This window comes from Diabrotica undecimpunctata, chromosome 2 (assembly GCF_040954645.1).
Source record: "Diabrotica undecimpunctata isolate CICGRU chromosome 2, icDiaUnde3, whole genome shotgun sequence".
Classification (NCBI taxonomy): domain Eukaryota; kingdom Metazoa; phylum Arthropoda; class Insecta; order Coleoptera; family Chrysomelidae; genus Diabrotica; species Diabrotica undecimpunctata.
The window spans coordinates 89,915,776-89,935,969 of NC_092804.1; the positions used below are offsets into that span (position 1 = coordinate 89,915,776).

Below are 20,194 nucleotides of genomic sequence, written 5' to 3' on the forward strand. Positions count from 1 at the left end.
AATTACATGAATTACCTGCCATTACCAAAGGAGCTAGACGTGAAGTTTGGGCCGTTAAACTAGCACATCAGTTGAAAGACCACGTTACGTCATTGTTGTCTTTCAAACCAACAAACGTGACAAAAATTCAGCTGATCCCACCTTATTTGACAATGTCAATATCTAAAGTATCAGATTATCTTTAAATGGAGAATATTGGCCGAACGAGAGAATGCAGCTGGATTTTAGCAAAACTGACTACAATGAGGCCTATTTCAATTATACTGAATTCTATCCTAGCTACATACATTACCAACAAAAGCGGCCACTGCTCGATTTCTCAGCTTTCAAGAATCACGCATTGTTCGTCATCGATTGTTCGAAACAAGAAGAAAGCATGAAAGCATCCACTGTTGACGTAAAACTCGATATTGAAGCGAATAATGGTTTTCCCGAAAATACCAAAGTACCATAGCATTCGTAGATATTCAGGGATTTATTGTGGCCGGGTGGTTTGTTGCCAAAGAACTTACCATTGAAATTGGCATGAAACGAAGCCATTACGTATTTCTGCCACAGAAACCATTCAATGCACTAAGTAACGAGGATAAGAAGACTGTATCATACGTAGAGAAAAACCTGCTTGGAATTCGATACTCTGATGGGGAAGTTGAACTATCCAAAATAAATGAAATACTAGAAACCAAGTTGTTGTATGCAGCTGACTGTATATACGTTCGAGGGGAACAAAAAGCAGAATATTTGGATCGGAAACGATCGATCGATTGGAGTTTTCCCGCTTATTATTGATGTTTGCAAATTTGATGGTACGCCTCGTGCTACTGGAAACGTTGGTCCTACTCCAAACCCATGCCATGCCACTGGATTATTTTCATGCACCGAAAGAACTATGGATCGTCTACGTCACTGGTTTACCTATACCATAATACCATTGTAATTTTTTTATATGTATAAATAAATATATTGGAGATTAAACGCTTGTTTTTTATTTAAAACATCTTTATTGGTCGAGTCTTATATTACATGAAGAATTTTCTCTTTACAATTTCAAAAATAATTTTTAAAATTAAGATAAATACAGATGCTTATATTACACAGGATATTGCAAAGACATTGTCTATTTCACTTTTCATATACTCGCTGGTGTTGTTGCTGCTGGCACCCATGGTGTTGTTGCTGACAAACATGGTGTTGGTTGAATACGTCTTAATGGATATGTAGCTGGTGGCAGTTTTCTACGGGCCCAGGTGTCTTGCTGCTGCTGCTGTAGATTCAACTCTTCGGGTTTCCACGTGTTGTTGTTGTCAAAATGCAAGCTATCTAATTGTCTTTTAATTTGTTTTATATCCTTATATGATTTAATGTCTTTCTTTAACTGATCAAGTTTTCTTTGAAATTCTATTACTCTATGTATGTACACGATGGGATTCATATTACTACTGAATATGTCCTATGTAGAATGTCACGTTTTATGTCAAGCGACGTCTTGCGTTGTCACATAGATGTCACGTTCTGCGTCTAATGTCACATAAATGTCACGTCCTGCGTCGAATGTCACGTTCTGCATCGAATGTCACTAAATGTCACGTTCTGCGTCGAATGTCACATAAATGTCACGTCCTGCGTTGAATGTCACGTCCTACGTAGAATGTCACGTCCTACGTCGACGTTCTCTTAGGCACTGTACGGAAAAGAAGAATGTTCGAGCGTTGACATGGCTTCTGTGTCACCAACGCTTTCATTTGACACCTCACAAAATCAGGCCAATAGCAACGAAGATACGTTTTAGCGGCCGTTTGGCAATGCCGCCATCTTTGTTTTTTGTCTCCCTCCCTCCGCCATCTCTCTCGTACGTCACGATCGGACCAATAGAAACGAAGATACCTAATAATGCCCTTTCGGCATGCTCTGATGCGCACGACACATACTACGTTCAACCCCATTTTTCATCCCCTTTCCAACGAGCCCTCGTACGTCATCCTACGTTAAGCCGTTTGGCACTTACGACCGGGGGTTGCGATTTTAGGGGTTGCGATTTAGGGAATGAGCTCAGATCTGTATACTATATCTACTATCATCAATCAGTTTTTCATTATTTCGGCATCTTTCTTCTATCTCTTTCTTGTCTTCTTGAAGAGCATTTTCAAATTTTGTTTCTAATTTATTTTCTAAATTTTCTAATTTCTTCATTTGAGTTTTGATTTCTTTAATCTTTATGTCTTGTTTGTCGCTTTTTCTACAATCTCCTCGATTTTCTGTACCATTTCCTTCTTAATACTCTCTATATTTCTGTTGTTTTCTTCTAGGCTTGTTTTATCTCTTTTTGATTTTCTTTCATTATTTGTTTTGTTTCATCCATTTTTCTGTTATTTTCATCCATTGTCTGTTTCGTATCACGCTAATTTTCATCCATTTTCTGCATCATCATTTGTAACAATTTTTCCATACCTGATAGTTCCTGTTTTTCGGTCTCCATGGTTGTTGTTTCTAAGTTTGCGTTTTGTGTTTGACCTTCCAAACTTTTGCTTCTCGTCGTAGACATTTGTTTTTCTCTTGAAATATTATCCCCGCCAAATACGAAACTTCTAATTTCCTCTATTTGTTGCAAAAACAAAAAATTTTCCGTTCACTCAAATATAAATAATTGTCATAATTCAAATCAATCAAAAATAAAATAAATATGGGAAAATTGTACCTAGAGAAAAATAAATAAAAAAAAAATATTTCATAAACTTTCAAATATATCAACTTTTTCCGACGGGTAAATAAATTTTCAATCACCTGTTTTTCCGTTTTCTATCCTTTCAAATTTACAACTAGAGATACTTTCATGCCACACGTTGGTTCCCCATTTTATTATGATCTGCTCTTTCTTACTTTTAAATTAACCTTTTTAGTTATTTAATTACTTTAATTAATTATCTACGTGTCGAAAATAATATAAACAAAAAACAATCTCAGGGTGACATTTTATAAAAATAATAAATCAGCTTAGGTTATACTTATATTTTCTCGTGGCTTCAAATATCTCTTAATTGTGTTACGATAAATATCCTGGCCTAAAATAACCGTAATATTATGACTAATTCTAATATGTTGTAGATTGTACGAGATGATTCTACCAGCTGGCCGGTCAGACGATGACCTTCTAGTATAAATCAGAGAATTCTAGGCCAGTTGTGGTTTCATATATAATGATGGATTTTTCATTGAAGGAGTCAGTCAAGATCTGAAGACCGCGCCCGCGATTTTTAATTGTCACGTTCGCCTATATAAATTATGTATTGTTCGCTAAATAAATTAATATAAATTATTGTGCTTTTTAATAAATTAAAATAAGAACCTTTTAATAAAGACATTATAAATTGAATAAAGACAACAGTTAAATAAATATCATTTCATTGGTGTCGGAATAGTGGAATACGTAAGCTAAATTGCGAAAATAAATTACAAGTGAATATAAAATAAATTGTGAAAATGGTTACGATTTATGAGCTCACAGTTACGGATTTAAGAAGGCATCTTGAAGATAGGGAATTAGCTTCTACCGGGAAAAAGGCTGATTTAGTCCAACGACTAAAGAACGCTTTAAAAGAAGACGAGACGAAATGTAAGTTGGAAATACGGCCGAAATTTGAAGGAAGTGGAGGTTCTGTCCATGTGAAAGTCCCAACTTTCGACGGAAAATCGTCATGGAATAACTACATGAAACAGTTCGAATCAGCTGCAAGAGCGAATGGATGGTCTGAAAAAGAAAAGGCTGTAAACCTGACTATCGCTCTTCGAGGAGATGCCTTAGATGTGCTTCAGACCATAGCCGTAGAAGAGACGGATGATTTCGAACAACTTAAGAAGAGGTTAAATATGCGATATGGCCACGAACATTTGGAGCATGTATATCAGTCGCAGCTTAAAAATCGTAGACAGAAGAAAGAGGAGGCTCTTCAAGAATATGAGGTAGATATTGCCAGATTAGTACGATATGCTTATCCAACAGCTCCCGAAGACATGATGGAAAAGTTGGCCGTTCAAACGTTTATTGATGGTCTTCGTGATCATGAAATGCAGAGAACACTACGATTAGCTCGTCACAAGACGCTGGTTGATGTCCTATCCGCCGCCCTCGAATACGAGTCAGCTACGCAGGCCTCTGGCGGGTACAGTAAAGTTAGGACTGTAAAAGAGGAAGGAGATGAAGATAAACTTGACCAGCTCGTTAATATGATTAAGAGTATGACATACAAGAAAACGAAGACCATCAGATGCTGGAATTGTGGCGAAATAGGACACGTACGAAGCTCCTGTAAGCACCCTAGGTACGACGCAAATCAAGAAACTCACCACCAGGAAAACTAGAACGGGTCAGCCTTAGGGGGGCAGCTTCGACCCAGATTTTTTCCAAAGACCCTCTCATACTAATACCTTCTTTGAAATGTCGTGAAGATAGTGTATATGTAGATGGAGACATAAATGGTAAAGAGCATACGTTGTTGGTGGATACCGGAGCGACCAGAACCATTATACGCCCGACAGTTATAAACAGCCGAAAGAAACTGTTACCAACGAGGTTGCGACTTCGGACCGCTACAGGTGAAAATGCCAACATTCATGGAGAAATCCAGGTACAATTGGGAATTGGAGCAGAAAAGTTCGTCCATACAGTTATAGTTGCTGACATCGAAGAGGATGTTATATTAGGAATGGACGTAATGAATATGCATGGATTCCAATTGGATTTTAAGAATAAGGTAATCAAAGTTGGCAACGAGGAGGTATTTCTTCATCCACATAATAGCAACACTGTGCAAGCAGCCATTAAAGAAGATACAATCGTGCCTGCGAGAAGCCAAACGATCATAGTAGCGCGGCTACAGTAAATTGTGGACGAAGGGAGACCTGTTATGATGGAGCCTTGGAACCACGACGATGAGGTTGGCCGTGGAATCATAATTGGAAAGGAATTGGTGACTTTGGCTAAGGAAATTCCTGTGAGGCTTATCAATGTCAATGACTACCCAGTGACCATAAAGAAAGAGACAAAAGTAGGAACTTGTGTACCTGTGACATCCATAATCCGTCAGGCGACAACATCTGATAATTCCAACGACAAATTCGACCAAATGGTTGCAGTTGCAGGACAGTCTCTAAATCAGATGGAGAAAAGGAAATTAAGGGAATTTCTTCGGCAGTATCGTGATATTTTCGTACCGAAAGGAGGAAAGACGGGAAGAACTACCGTTGTTAAGCATAAATTGATACTGGTAATTCGTCAAAAATCTCGACGATTACCACAGGCGAAAAGAGAGGAAGGTAAAACGATTGTTCAGGAAATGAAGGAAATGACGGGGTGATAGAACCTTCTACGAGCCCATGGGTCTCTCCGGTGGTCCTGGTTAAGAAGAAAGACGGAACGACGAGGTTCTGTGTGGATTACCTTTTGCTGAACAACGTTACCAAGAAAGATAGTTATCCTCTGCCTCGGATCGATGATACATTGGACACATTGGCTGGAAGTAAATTGTTTTCTACTTTGGATTTGAAGTCTGGATACTGGCAGGTAGAAATGGACCCAGCAGATAAAGAAAAGACAGCCTTCACCACAGGATCTGGATTGTGGCAATTCAACGTTATGCCATTTGGACTCTGTAATGCTCCTGCGACATTTGAGAGGCTTATGGAAAATGTGTTGAGAGGTTTATCTTGGAAAACATGCCTGGTTTATTTAGATGACATAATCGTCTTGGGGGAGACATTCGAAGATCATTTGAGGAATTTAGAAAACGTTTTTAATCGACTTAAAACTGCCCAATTGATGCTAAACCCCAAGAAGTGCCAGCTATTTCAAGGTAGAGTCAATTATCTGGGTCATATAGTCAGTAAAGAAGGAGTGGCCGTGGATAAGGGAAAAATCGATTCCATTAAGGAATGGCCAAAACCAACTGACAAACACCAAGTGAGAAGTTTTCTTGGACTATGTACTTACTACCGAAGGTTGATTAAGAAGTTTGCAGATATCGCTAAGCCATTAACGCGACTTACGGAGGAAGCAAGAGATTACCGCTGGGATACGGACTGCCAAAATGCCTTTGAGACGTTGAAAAAGCATTTAATAACAGCACCAATTTTAGGGTATCCACTGCCAGAAGGAGAGTTCATCTTAGATACGGATGCAAGTAATGTGGGAATTGGAGGAGTGCTGTCTCAGATTCAAGGAGGACAGGAACGAGTCCTCGGATATTTTAGTAAAGTTCTTTCAAAACCTGAGCGGAATTATTGCGTCACGAGAAGAGAACTTCTGGCAGTAGTGAAATCAGTAGAGCACTTCTATCAATACCTCTATGGAAGGAAGTTTTTAATCCGAACCGACCATGCCGACCTTAAGTGGTTGATGCAGTTTAAGAATCCAGAGGGTCAGATAGCCAGATGGATCGAACGACTCCAAGAATACGATTTCAAGATTGAGCACCGGGCTGGAGTTAGCCACAGAAACGCTGATTCTCTTTCCAGAAGGCCATGTCCAGCAGAGTGTTCCCACTGCAACAAAACGGAATCCAAGGAAGCAGCAGTGCTAAGAACAACGATGGTCAACGACGACTGGACGCCTACTAAGATCAGAGAAGAACAAGAAAGAGATCCAGTTCTACAGAAAATTCGAAAATGGAAAGAGGAAAACCGTCGACCACCTTGGCAAGAAATATCAAACCTATGCTCAGTAGTTAAGACGTATTGGGCCCAGTGGGACTCATTTATCATGGAAGATGGCTTGCTCAAACGAGTCCTGGAAAATGATGACGGCTCGGAGAAGAGAAGACAGTGGGTGATCCCAAAGAGCAGAATAGCCGAAGTACTTCGTCAGTTACACGACAGTCCATCGGGAGGGCATTTTGGTGTAAAGAAAACCCTTCAGCGAATTCGGGAACGGTTTTATTGGATGAACAGTTCCGACGACGTAAAAGACTGGTGTAAGAAATGTACTATTTGTGCCACGAGTAACGGGCCTTACCGAAAAAGGAGAGCTCCTATGAGACAATATAATGTTGGAACCTCGTTTGAAAGAATAGCTTTGGATATCGCTGGGCCATTTCCAGAAAGTGAAAATGGAGGCAAGTACATGTTGGTAGTAATGGATTACTTTACTAAGTGGGTCGAGATTTACGCACTTCCAGACCAGAAGGCCGCCACCGTTGCAGATAAGTTGATCCAAGAATATATCAGCCGATTTGGAGTGCCTTTGGAGATACATAGTGACCAAGGCAGGAACTTCGAAAGCGATCTATTCCAAGGAATATGTGATAGACTAGGCATGAAGAAAACAAGAACTACAGCATATCATCCGCAATCTGATGGTATGGTAGAGCGGATGAATAGGACAGTCGGCAAGTATTTGACAAAGATGGTGTCCGATCATCAGCGAGACTGGGACCAATACCTTCCGTTCTTCACAATGGCCTACAGATCTGCTGTTAACGAATCAACAGGCCAGACACCAGCCAGAGTCCTATTCGGACGCGAAATGCGACTACCTTGTGATCTAGAATTTGGGTGTCGACCTGGAGAAGATGTAGCAGGTGAAGATTATGTGATCGAATTACGAAGAAGAATGGACGATGTACATGAGTTGGTCCGTTCCCATCTTCAGATCGCTAGCGACCGAATGAAGAAACGGTACGATACACAAGCCGAAAAGGGTTGCTTTAAGAAGAACGACAAGGTCTGGCTCTATAATCCCAAGAAGCGAAAAGGTTGTTCTCCCAAATTGCAGCAGTTTTGGGAAGGCCCATACCTAATTATGGAGAAGATCAACGATGTCATCTACCGAATAAGCAAGATTCCGAGGGAAAAGCCGATGATAGTACACCATAACCGGTTGGCGTCTTTCGAAGGTGACCACGACGTAGATGAAGAAGTGGAAGTAAACCAAGTCCACGATGTGTCTGACCTCACGTTTGAGGAATTCATGGGTGCCTATGGAGGTACCGGTAAAGCGAGACATGGTGTTACCACTGAAGAAAAGCAAGATCTACTCGCGCTCCCCGATGACTACTCGCTGGCCCTTACCATCCCGGCCAGTATCAAAGACGCACCAGGGTTGGCATCCGTCTTTCGAAGGAAGTTTGGTCGAGTTGCAGAACTTCAATGCCAGGTGCCAGCTCCCGGTAAAACCTTGAAACTCCAAGATGCATCACGTTACCTTTTCTACCTGGTAGCAAAAGACGCTGCCCGTGACCAACCTACCTACCGAGATGTATGGGAAGCCTTACTTCAATTGAGAGAGCACGTACTAGAGGGATCTTTTAAGAGGGGGGCAATGTTACGATAAATATCCTGGCCTAAAATAACCGTAATATTATGACTAATTCTAATATGTTGTAGATTGTACGAGATGATTCTACCAGCTGGCAGAAAGAAAACCGGTCAGACGATGACCTTCTAGTATAAATCAGAGAATTCTAGGCCAGTTGTGGTTTCATATATAATGATGGATTTTTCATTGAAGGAGTCAGTCAAGATATGAAGACCGCGCCCGCGATTTTTAATTGTCACGTTCGCCTATATAAATTATGTATTGTTCGCTAAATAAATTAATATAAATTATTGTGCTTTTTAATAAATTAAAATAAGAACCTTTTAATAAAGACATTATAAATTGAATAAAGACAACAGTTAAATAAATATCATTTCAATTGTTCCTTCTCGGGATAAAATAAAGAAAGGAAATAAATAGAAATAACATAAATATACAAATACAAATATCTTTTATTATCAAAAGAAATAATATTAAAATTTTTAAATATTGCAATTTTTGTTCATATGTTTTTGTACAAACAAATTTGAATATTATAAAAAGAAACCTTTTAAATTTATTACGCAATATTTATAATTATCAAAAAAAAAAACTTTTATAAACTTGATGGTATCTTAAATATCGATAATTTTTGTTCTTCTGATAGTATAGATTCTTTTATTTGAAACATACAAAAAAATTATGCCATAAAAATTATTGACTGACCTTTTAACTCACACACGCCGATGTCTTCTTTCGACTAGAACAGCTCCCCCTTGTTGATAATGTTAGGCTACCAATCAAAGCCTTCTCCGTTCTAAGTGTCCACCTGTCAGCATACCAGCAAACTCTTTCTTCAAAAACACGAGCAGGCCTCTTTTACCAGTACTCGTTCAACAAACTCCAAAATTCTCTCCTCTCTTTCATATACTAACAATCTTTCACTTGGACTTTATAGAATCCAGGAGGTATTCGACTTCTCAGCTTGGATCTATCTCTTGTTCTACCTTTCAGCCAATCACTTCTAATTATTTAACTACTGGCACTTGTTTCTAAATTGACTACACAAAACTTCGACTGCTGTTTCCGATCACCATCACATAATAATCTTCTTTTTTTTTCAAACTTTCAAAACATTCACTCTCTTTTCCCATCCCAAAATCGCTAACCAATCAGAAAATTTCTATGTCCCGCCTCTTAATTGATATCAGAAAAACCCAAGCATCACTTGTAAACAAACTCTTTGAAAATGATAACGGTTTTTTGTAACTTACTTTCTAAATATAATAACTAGTGTAGTATTATTATTAGTCTAATTTATTGTTTTTATTTATTTATTAAAGGTTCTATTTATAACACTTATAAATTTATTAAAGTGTTTATTACTAATTTATTTACTCAACAATTATACAATTTATTGTAATACGGGCGTTACATTTTAATTTACGCGGCGCTATCTTCAAAATTAACTAACGGTCCTCCAAATAAAATGTCCCATTTATATAAAATGTCGTTATCTAGAAGGGTCTGGCAATGAGTCGATGACCTTCCCCATTAGAACGGGATCCCATCGAATAGACGAAAACGAAGGACTGGTCTTTCGAATTTACTAGTAAAAGTCGGTCGACGGCTGAAACTGGTTTTTCAACTGAGCGCCGAAATAACTAGAACAGAAAAGAATTAGTCATAATATATTTACAGTTTTATAGGATATGATATTTATCGTAACATTGCCCCCATCTTAAAATATGGTTCCTCCTGGAATCTTGTCGGGACTGGAACTGGAACGGTATGCTGGTATCGGCAACTGGACCCTCTTTTACAACTTCCAGTTGTATAAAAATGACAAGGGACGGTTTTCTCTCCGCACCAGTAACTATGCGGATTGCAACAGACTAACACCTGGACTTCGGTGTCTTTAAAGATCTCCTCCACAATACTTCGGATAACCCTCCAATCTAATTGGCGGCACTCTAACTTTGGCATGGCTAACTTTTGCACGTCGGACTCTAGTACGTGTTCTCTTAATTGGTCACGGGCAGTGTCTTTTGTTACCAGGTAAAAAAGGTAACGTGATGCATCTTCAAGGTTTTCATCTTTCAAGGCTGATGAGTTTCAAGGCTTTCCCGGGAGCTGGCACTTGGCATTAAAGTTCTGCAACTCGACCGAATTTCCTTCGAAATACGGATGCCAACCCTGGTGGGTCTTTGATACTGGCCGGGATTGTAAGGGCCAGCGAATAGTCATCGGGAAGCGCGAGTAGATCTTGCTTTTCTTCAGTGGTAACACCATATCTTGCTTTACCGGTACCTCCATAGGCACCCATAAATTTCTCAAACGTGAGGTCAGACACATCTTGGACTTGGTTTACTTCCACTTCTTTATCTACGTCGTGGTCACCTTCGAAAGACGCCAGCCGGTTATGGTGTACTATCATCGGCTTTCCCCTCGGAATCTTGCTTATTCGGTAGATTACATCGTTGATCTTCTCCATAATGAGGTATGGACCTTCCCAAAACTGCTGCAATTTGGGAGAACAACCTTTTCGCTTCTTGGGATTATAGAGCCAGACTTTGTCGTTCTTCTTAAAGCAACCCTTTTCGGCTTGTGTATCGTAGCGTTTCTTCATTCGGTCGCTAGCGATCTGAAGGTGGGAACGGACCAACTCATGTACATCGTCCATTCTTCTTCGTAATTCGATCACATAATCTTCACCTGCTACATCTTTTCCAGGTCGACACCCAAACTGTAGATCACAAGGTAGTCGCATTTCGCGTCCGAATAGGACTTTGGCTGGTGTCTGGCCTGTTGATTCGTTAACAGCAGATCTGTAGGCCATTGTGAAGAACGGAAGATATTGGTCCCAGTCTCGCTGATGATCGGACACCATCTTTGTCAAATACTTACCAACTGTCCTATTCATTCGTTCTACCATACCATCCGATTGCGGATGATACGCGGTAGTTCTTGTTTTCTTCATGCCTAGTCTATCACATATTCCTTGGAATAGATCGCTTTCGAAGTTCCTGCCTTGGTCACTATGGATCTCCAAAGACACTCCAAATCGGCTGATATATTCTTGGATCAACTTATCTGCAACGGTGGCGGCCTTCTGGTCTGGAAGTGCGTAAATCTCGACCCACTTAGTGAAGTAATCCATTACTACCAACATGTACTTACCTCCATTTTCACTTTCTGGAAATGGCCCAGCGATGTCCAAAGCTATTCTTTCAAACGGGCTTCCAACATTATATTGTCTCATAGGAGCTCTCCTTTTTCGGTAAGGCCCGTTACTCGTAGCACAAATAGTACATTTCTTACACCAATCTTCTACGTCGTCGGAACTGTTCATCCAATAAAACTGTTCCCGAATTCGCTGAAGGGTTTTCTTTACACCAAAATGCCCTCCTGATGGACTGTCGTGTAGCTGACGAAGTACTTCGGCTATTCTGCTCTTTGGGATCACCAACTGTCTTCTCTTCTCTGAACCGTCATCATTTTCCAATACTCGTTTGAGCAAGGCATCTTCCAGGATAAATGAGTCCCACTGAGCCCAATACGTCTTAACTACTGAGCATAGGTTAATATTTCTTGCCAAAGTGGTCAACGGTTTTCCTCTTTCCATTTTCGAATTTTCTGGACAACTGGATCTCTCTCTTGTTCTTTCTTTATCTTGGTAGGCGTCCAGTCGTCGTTGACCATCGTTGTTCTTAGCACTGCTGCTTTCTTGGATTCCGTTTTGTTGCAGTGGGAACACTCTGCTGGACATGGCCTTCTGGAAAGAGAATCAGCGTTTCTGTGGCTAACTCCAGCCCGGTGCTCAATCTTGAAATCGTATTCTTGGAGTCGTTCGATCCATCTGGCTATCTGACCCTCTGGATTCTTAAACTGCATCAACCACTTAAGGGCGGCATGGTCGGTTCGGATTAAAAACTTCCTTCCATAGAGGTATTGATAGAAGTGCTCTACTGATTTCACTACTGCCAGAAGTTCTCTTCTCGTGACGCAATAATTCCGCTCAGGTTTTGAAAGAACTTTACTAAAATATCCGAGGACTCGTTCCTGTCCTCCTTGAATCTGAAACAGCACTCCTCCAATTCCCACATTACTTGCATCCGTATCTAAGATGAACTCTCCTTCTGGCAGTGGATACCCTAAAATTGGTGCAGTGATTAAATGCTTTTTTAAGGTCTCAAAAGCATTTGACAGTCTGTATCCCAGCGGTAGTCTCTTGCTTCCTCTGTAAGTCGCGTTAATGGCTTAGCGATATCTGCAAACTTTTTAATAAACGAAAGAGGTTAATCTTTGTATATGGGTATATTTTATAAAAACCCTTAAAAGGGCTACATTAAAAACACGAATGTTACCAGCTGAAGTCCGTTTGAAGAGGTTTACTCTCCGGACACTGGAACCCACTTAAAGCATGGGTGTATGTTACCTAAAGTAAAATTTAATTAAAATGTTAAACATCAAATAATATTATCAACATCATGTACAATCTTTGGTAACATAATATATTTTAAAGGGTTTTTACCCAAATATTTTGGTGGCTCAGGCATGGTAACCTGTATTTTAACCTGATGATGGAACTGTTGTTCCGAAAACGTTCGTGTTTTTAATGTAGCCCTTTTAAGGGTTTTTATAAAATATACCCATATACAAAGATTAACCTCTTTCGTTTATTAAAAAGTTTGCAGATATCGCTAAGCCATTAACGCGCCATTACAGCCAGCTGCAGGAATTATTTTCCTTGTGGATTTTGTTTTTAATAAACCTCCGGTAGTAAGTACATAGTCCAAAAAAACTTCTCACTTGATGATTGTCCGTTGGTACTGGCCATTCCTTAATGGAATCGATTTTTTCCTTATCCACGGCCACTCCTTCTTTACTGACTATATGACCCAGATAATTGACTTTACCTTGAAATAGCTGGCACTTTTTGGAGTTTAACATCAATCGGGCAGCTTTAAGTCGATTAAAAACGTTTTCCAAATTCTTCAGATGATCTTCAAATGTCTCCCCCAAGACGATTATGTCATCTAGGTAAACCAGGCATGTTTTCCAAGATAACCCTCTCAACACATTTTCCATAAGCCTCTCAAATGTCGCAGGAGCATTACAGAGTCCAAATGGCATAACGTTGAATTGCCACAATCCAGATCCTGTGGTGAAGGCTGTCTTCTCTTTATCTACTGGGTCCATTTCTACCTGCCAGTATCCAGACTTCAAATCCAAAGTAGAAAACAATTTAGTTCCAGCCAATGTGTCCAATGTGTCATCGATCCGAGGCAGAGGATAACTATCTTCCTTGGTAACGTTGTTCAGCAAACGGTAATCCACACAGAACCTCGTCGTTCCGTCTTTCTTCTTAACCAGGACCACCGGAGTGACCCATGGGCTCGTAGAAGGTTCTATCACCCCATCTTTCTTCATTTCCTGAACAATCGTTTCGGCTTCCTCTCTTTTCGCCTGTGGTAATCGTCGAGCTGTTTGGCGAATTGGCTTAGCATTACCAGTATCAATTTTATGCTTAACAACGGTAGTTCTTCCCGTCTTTCGTCCTTTCGGTACGAAAATATCACGATACTGCCGAAGAAATTCCCTTAAGTTCCTTTTCTCCATCTGATTTAGAGACTGTCCTGCAACTGCAACCATTTGGTCGAATTTGTCGTTGGAATTATCAGATGTCGCCTGACGGAATATGGATGTCACAGGTACACAAGTTCCTACTTTTGTCTCTTTCTAGATGGTCACTGGGTAGTCGTTGACATTGATAAGTCTCACAGGAATTTCTTTAGCCGAAGTCACCAATTCCTTTCCAATTATGATTACATGGCCAACCTCATCGTCGTGGTTCCAAGGCTCCATCATAACAGGTGTCCCTTCGTCTACAATTCCATGTAGTCGCGCTACTATGATTGTTTCTGTATGACTGTATCTTCCTTAATGGCTGCTTGCACAGTGTTGTCATTATGTGGATGAAGAAATACCTCCTCGTTGCCAACTTTGATTACCTTGTTCTTAAAATCCAATTGGAATCCATGCATATTCATTACGTCCATTCCTAATATAACATCCTCTTCGATGTCAGCATTTATAACAGTATGGACGAACTTTTCTGCTCCAATTCCCAATTGTACCTGGATTTCTCCATGAATGTAGGCATTTTCACCTGTAGCGGTCCGAAGTCGCAACCTCGTTGGTAACAGTTTCTTTCGGCTGTTTATAACTGTCGGGCGTATAATGGTTCTGGTCGTTCCGGTATCCACCAACAACGTATGCTTTTTACCATTTATGTCTCCATCTACATATACACTATCTTCACGACATTTCAAAGAAGCTATTAGTATGAGAGGGTCTTTGGAAAAGTTCTGGGTCGAAGCTGCCCCCCTAAGGCCGACCCATTCTAGTTTTCCTGGGTAGGAAAACTAGAATGTGTGGTGAGTTTCTTGATTTGCGTCGTACCTAGGGTGCTTACATGAACTTCGTACGTGTCCTATTTTGCCACAATTCCAGCATCTTATGGTCTTCGTTTTCTTGTATGTCATACTTTTCATCATATTAACAAGCTGGTCAAGTTTATCTTCATCTCCTTCCTCTTTTATAGTCCTAACTTTACTGTACCCGCCAGAGGCCTGCGTAGCTGACTTGAATTCGAGGGCGGCGGATAAGACATCAACCAGCGTCTTGTGATGAGCTAATTGCAGTGTTCTCTGCATTTCATGATCCCGAGACCATCAATAAACGTTTGAACGGCCAATTTTTCCATCATGTCTTCGGGAGCTGTTAAATAAGCATATCGTACTAATCTGGCAATATCTTGAAGAGCCTCATCTTTCTTCTGTCTTCGATTTTTAAGCTTTTAAACTGATATACATGCTCCAAATGTTCGTGGCCATATCGCATATTTAACCTCTTCTTCAGTTGTTCGAAATCATCCGTCTCCTCTACGGCTATGGTCTGAAGCACATCTAAGGCATCTCCTCGAAGAGCGATAGGCAGGTTTACAGCCTTTTCTTTTTCAGACCATCCATTCGCTCTTGCGGCTGATTCGAACTGTTTCATGTAGTTGTTCTATGATGATTTTCCGTCGAAAGTTGGGACTTTAACATGAACAGAACCTCCACTTCCTTCAAATTTCGGCCGTGTTTCCAACTTACATTTCGTCTCGTTTTCTTTTGTCTCTTCTAATCCGTCATGCTTAACTCTATTCTTGTCACCATTAATACACTAACATCCCCTTCTTCCAATATCCAATTTCCCATCCTCTCCAATAACTACAATCTTAACTAATCACACAAGTTTTCTTATAAATACTCACTTTACATATATCAATCTCTTATCACTATCAGTTTCAGTATCCCCAGCTTACATCTTTACATTCATCTCCTATTTCTTTTTCCTCGATTCATCTTCCATAAATTTCAAACCAACTTTTACCTCTACTTACTTCATACAATGAAACAATTAGGTAATAACATTCTTTTTATCGCCTTTGAAATGATTTATAAATTTTCAACTACCTAACTTAAATTTTGTCTTACCCTGGTATACCAAATTTATTTTACATCACAGTCACTCATTGTTGGACATTCTCCCCTCTTATTTTTTTTTTAATACCAAAAATTGCTATTGATCCTACTACACATAAAACACAATTCTTTACTAAAAGCGGCCTATTTACAAACTGAAGCACAATGACTTTTGCTCCTACTACATCATTCCACTTGACATTGACCGGTACTAACTGATTTTTCATACCATCTTTCTATCAGTTAGTTCTAGACTCCAGAACAGATCAGAGGTAATGTAACTCGATAAAACCTCACCAGCTACAGGGGGTCATGTAAGATGCCCCCATTTTCAGTTTTTATTAATTAACAAAGTTAACAGTCTATTGCATTTACCTTTGTAAATACCATGAGGATTGTTTTTTAATACTGATGTCCTTCCAATGTTTTTCTATGGCCATACAATGTTTTTAACAACTTTTTATGTAAGTAGTAAAAAACCAACGTGTTCTTTCTATATATTTAAATTTTAACTTACTTGTTTTTTAATATTGGTATTTTTACTCTCTCTTTTAGTAAACTGATGATGGAATGATTCAATTCCGAAAAGATCTTCTTTAAAATAAAAATTTTAAGCTTTTAATAAGCATTCTTTATACCTTAATACACACGAACACCACGTGCTTTTGTCTCTATTGTAATTGGCTTGTATCCTCTCTCTGCTATCGCTGTTTCCTCCATCTTCCTTTCAATCTCTTTCCATATCTTTTCTTCGAAGGCCAACATATCGGCAGCAACTTGATCTTTTAACGAAGACATTCTATCGTCGAGGGCAGACATCTCAGAAGTGACTTTAGAGATGTTAGCAGAAACTTTGCTTTCTAAAGAAGCGATGTCGCTGGAAACTTTGTTCTCTAATGATGCGATGTCCCCAGAAACTTTCGAAATCGACGAGAGGACAGCATCTTCAAATATATAAGTCTCTGGGTCCAACTCTTCTTCTTGCAAAGCGTTCTTTAGTCGTTGGACTAACTCAGCCTTGTTTCCGGTAGAAGCTAGTTCTCTGTCCTCGAGATGTCTTCTTAAATTCGTAACTGTGAGCTCATAAATCTTCGTCATTTTCGCAATTTATTCACTATATTCCACTTTCTGACAACACTTATAGTATTATTATTAGTCTAATTTATTGTTTTTATTTATTTATTAAAGGTTCTATTTATAACACTTATAAATTTATTAAAGTCTTTATTACTAATTTACTTACACAACAATTATACAATTTATTGGGGTCTGTCAATGAGTCGATGACCTTCCCCATTAGAACGGGATCCCATCGAATAGACGAGAACGAAGGACTGGTCTTTCGAATTTACTAGTAAAAGTCGGTCGACGGCTGAAACTGGTTTTTCAACTGAGCGCCGAAATAACTAGAACAGAAAAGAATTAGTTATAATATATTTACAGTTTTATAGGCCATGATATTTATCGTAACACTAGGTACCTGGCGGCTTTTGGCCTTTCCAGCGACACAGAAAACAAAGGCTTTTAAAATATTATATATACAAATATCGGAAAACAATTGTCTATTCACTTTAAAGTATTTACTAATGTTTTTCAGTCCTTCAGGGTAAAACTCATTATGGATAAACCCACTGCTTAAAACTACTTATAACAAATATTTACAAATCGATGTACAGGGCGTTGGAAATTTATGTGCCCGCGTTCTATAACAAAATCAAATTTTTATTCCATCTTTAATTGATAAAATGAATCATAACAAAATCCCCGCCTTGATTTGAGATACAAATTTTTTTTTAAGGGTAATAAAAAAATATTTTCTCTCAAACAACAAAAAAAAAATTCTCTTGTTATCATTTTATCCTAACCTAATTCTTTTATCCTACCTTAAAATTTTATAAATTTGTCTTTATTCGTGGTATTTGTACACATCGTGGATATTGTAAATTTCTCGTATCTTTTCTGATTCCACATGCCTCAGAACATAACTGTTTATTCCATTTTCATTGTGGATGATATATGGACCCTAGAAAAAAGGGATTAGTCGTAACGCCCTTACAAGCACCTTTTCTCCCTTCTGAAAAGTCACTGGTCTTCGTCTTCTATTGAGACTTTGTCTTTGGAGATATTTCTCATTACTGCGCTGCAGCCTCCTCTGGACAGTTTCCAAAACTCGTTGATATTCCCTTTGCTCAGGATCTTCCCATGGCCGTATTGGCATCACACCCTTCATGATATATTCCGGAGTTTCTTTGCTTAACGTATTTGGAATGGTGTTCAAGTAATTTTCTATTTCTGCCACTTTCCTATCCCATCGTCGATGTTGTCCATCTGTAACAATGCGAAGGAATTTCTTAGTCTCCTGTATAAAACGCTCTGACGGATTACTTTGAGGATGTCTGATACTGACAAAATTTGTCCCCATTCCCCTGTCTTGAAGCTGTCCCTTGAAACGATCACTCCGGAAATAAGTCGCATTGTCTAATAGAATTCTTCTTGGTGTTCCTATGGTGGCTATGAAATTGTCAATCTTGCTCATTATTACTTCCCCTTTTGTCGAACCCAAATAGATCACTTCTTTTTGAAAAAATTGACATTTTTCAATATTCAATTTTAATCTGCCCTTGTCCAACTCTTCCAGGATTATTTTTATGTGTTTCAAATGACTCTGTGTATCTTGTGAAAAAATTAGTAAGTCGTCGATGTAGTGGACTATGAAATCTTCATACCTATTTAAAATTGTATGTAGAGCTCTTACCAGTGCTGTACAAGCACTTTGTAAACCAAAAGGTACTAATTATAGTTTATTCGTCTTCCGGGTTTGGACCGTGTCATTTGTGAGTGACCCAAAAGTGGGTTCATCTCGACGTTTCGCTACAATTGTATGTAGCTTCTTCAGGAGAACAAAAAAGAAAAAGAAAACAAAAGACAGGAAGATGGGTAGTTAGCGCACATGATTGGCCAGCGCGCGCTTCTTGACGTTCGCGCCACGGAGTGTGCCGATACGTCCCGACACGACAGGTCACCGCGACTATAAATAGAGCGGTAGCGGAGTAATCGTCGGATTCACTCCCCGCCTCTCGACGCGTTAGTGTTCTGAGCTGTTGGACGTGAATCCCTGTCCTGGCATTTGGTTTTCACCTCTGGCTGCGTTAAGCAGTTGAGTTATTGTGACCAAATGCCCATCTTGTTAGTTAGTATTCGCCTCTGGTTGCGTTGAGTAACTGAGTTACCGTTGCTAACTACCCATCTTCCTGTCTTTTGTTTTCTTTTTCTTTTTTGTTCTCCTGAAGAAGCTACATACAATTGTAGCGAAACGTCGAGATGAACCCACTTTTGGGTCACTCACAAATGACACGGTCCAAACCCGGAAGACGAATAAACTATAATTCTGACTCTGGCCGTGGAAGCCTACGATTTCATTTAAAAGGTACTACTTTAAATCGATACACAATACCATCGATTGAAAACGCGGTGTAGTTTCTACATTTTTCTGCTAACGGTATCAACCAAAAACTATGTTTTAAATCAATTTTAGAAAAAATGTGTGATCCCGTAATTCTTCCAAAAATAGCCTCGATGTTGAGAGGTGATTCATATTGGTTCATACAATCACGATTGGGTTGATATACGGCGAGTCACATCTCTCTATGATTTGATCTTCTAACATTTTATTAATTTCACTCTGACTCCTGTCGGTACTTATATGGAATGGGGTAAGTTTTCGATCGAAAATTTCCTAAGTCTTTAACCTCAAATGAATGTTCATACTTTTTGGCTACTCTGTTTTACTCCTTCTCTTTTTCTTCTCCACATATCAATTTTCGTTCTTTTTTCTTAGATTCTTTACACATGTTTATTGTATATTCTGCATCCTTCATCTCGCATACTTCTTCTTTAAACACCACCGTTTCAATTATTTCTTTTCCCTTTTCTTTTATCAAACTTTTTTTTTTCTTTTTCTTCTCCTTCTGGGCTCATCTCTTCTTTTGAGGAATCCCCTATATACTTTTTTAATTTTGTTTTCTTCTCTTTCTTCTTTCTTTGTCCTTGCTCTTCGCTGCCAAATTCATTTCCACCGTTTGTTCTGTGTCTAAATCATCATTTTTCCGATTCTCATGTTCCTTGTCCTTTTCCAATATGTCCTGTTCTTCTTCGTTTTCCTATGTGATTTTCATCGTGTTATTTTTGAAATCTATCACCACATGTTTTTCTGCCAATTCATCTACTCCTACGATCATATCATGCAACATATTTGGCATTATAACACATTGTAGTGCATAAAATTTCTTGTCCAGTTGTACCCTTATTCGTATTCCTTCATTTATAGTTGCCGAAGTCCGTTTATTTGCGCCCACTAAATTTACCCTGGGAATTTTGT

At 39.1% G+C, this 20,194-nt stretch overlaps 1 protein-coding gene across 1 annotated transcript in view; it reads left to right on the top strand.

Moving 5' to 3' along the window:
* Positions 1-3,195, top strand: part of LOC140434724 (uncharacterized) — an 814,516-nt gene extending 811,321 nt beyond the window's left edge. The window contains exon 6 of the mRNA XM_072523197.1: positions 3,103-3,195. Within this exon, the coding sequence (XP_072379298.1) occupies positions 3,103-3,144 (42 nt within the window). The 3' untranslated portion in view covers positions 3,145-3,195. The remainder of the gene's footprint in view (positions 1-3,102) is intronic.
* Positions 3,196-20,194: the final 16,999 nt, after the last annotated feature.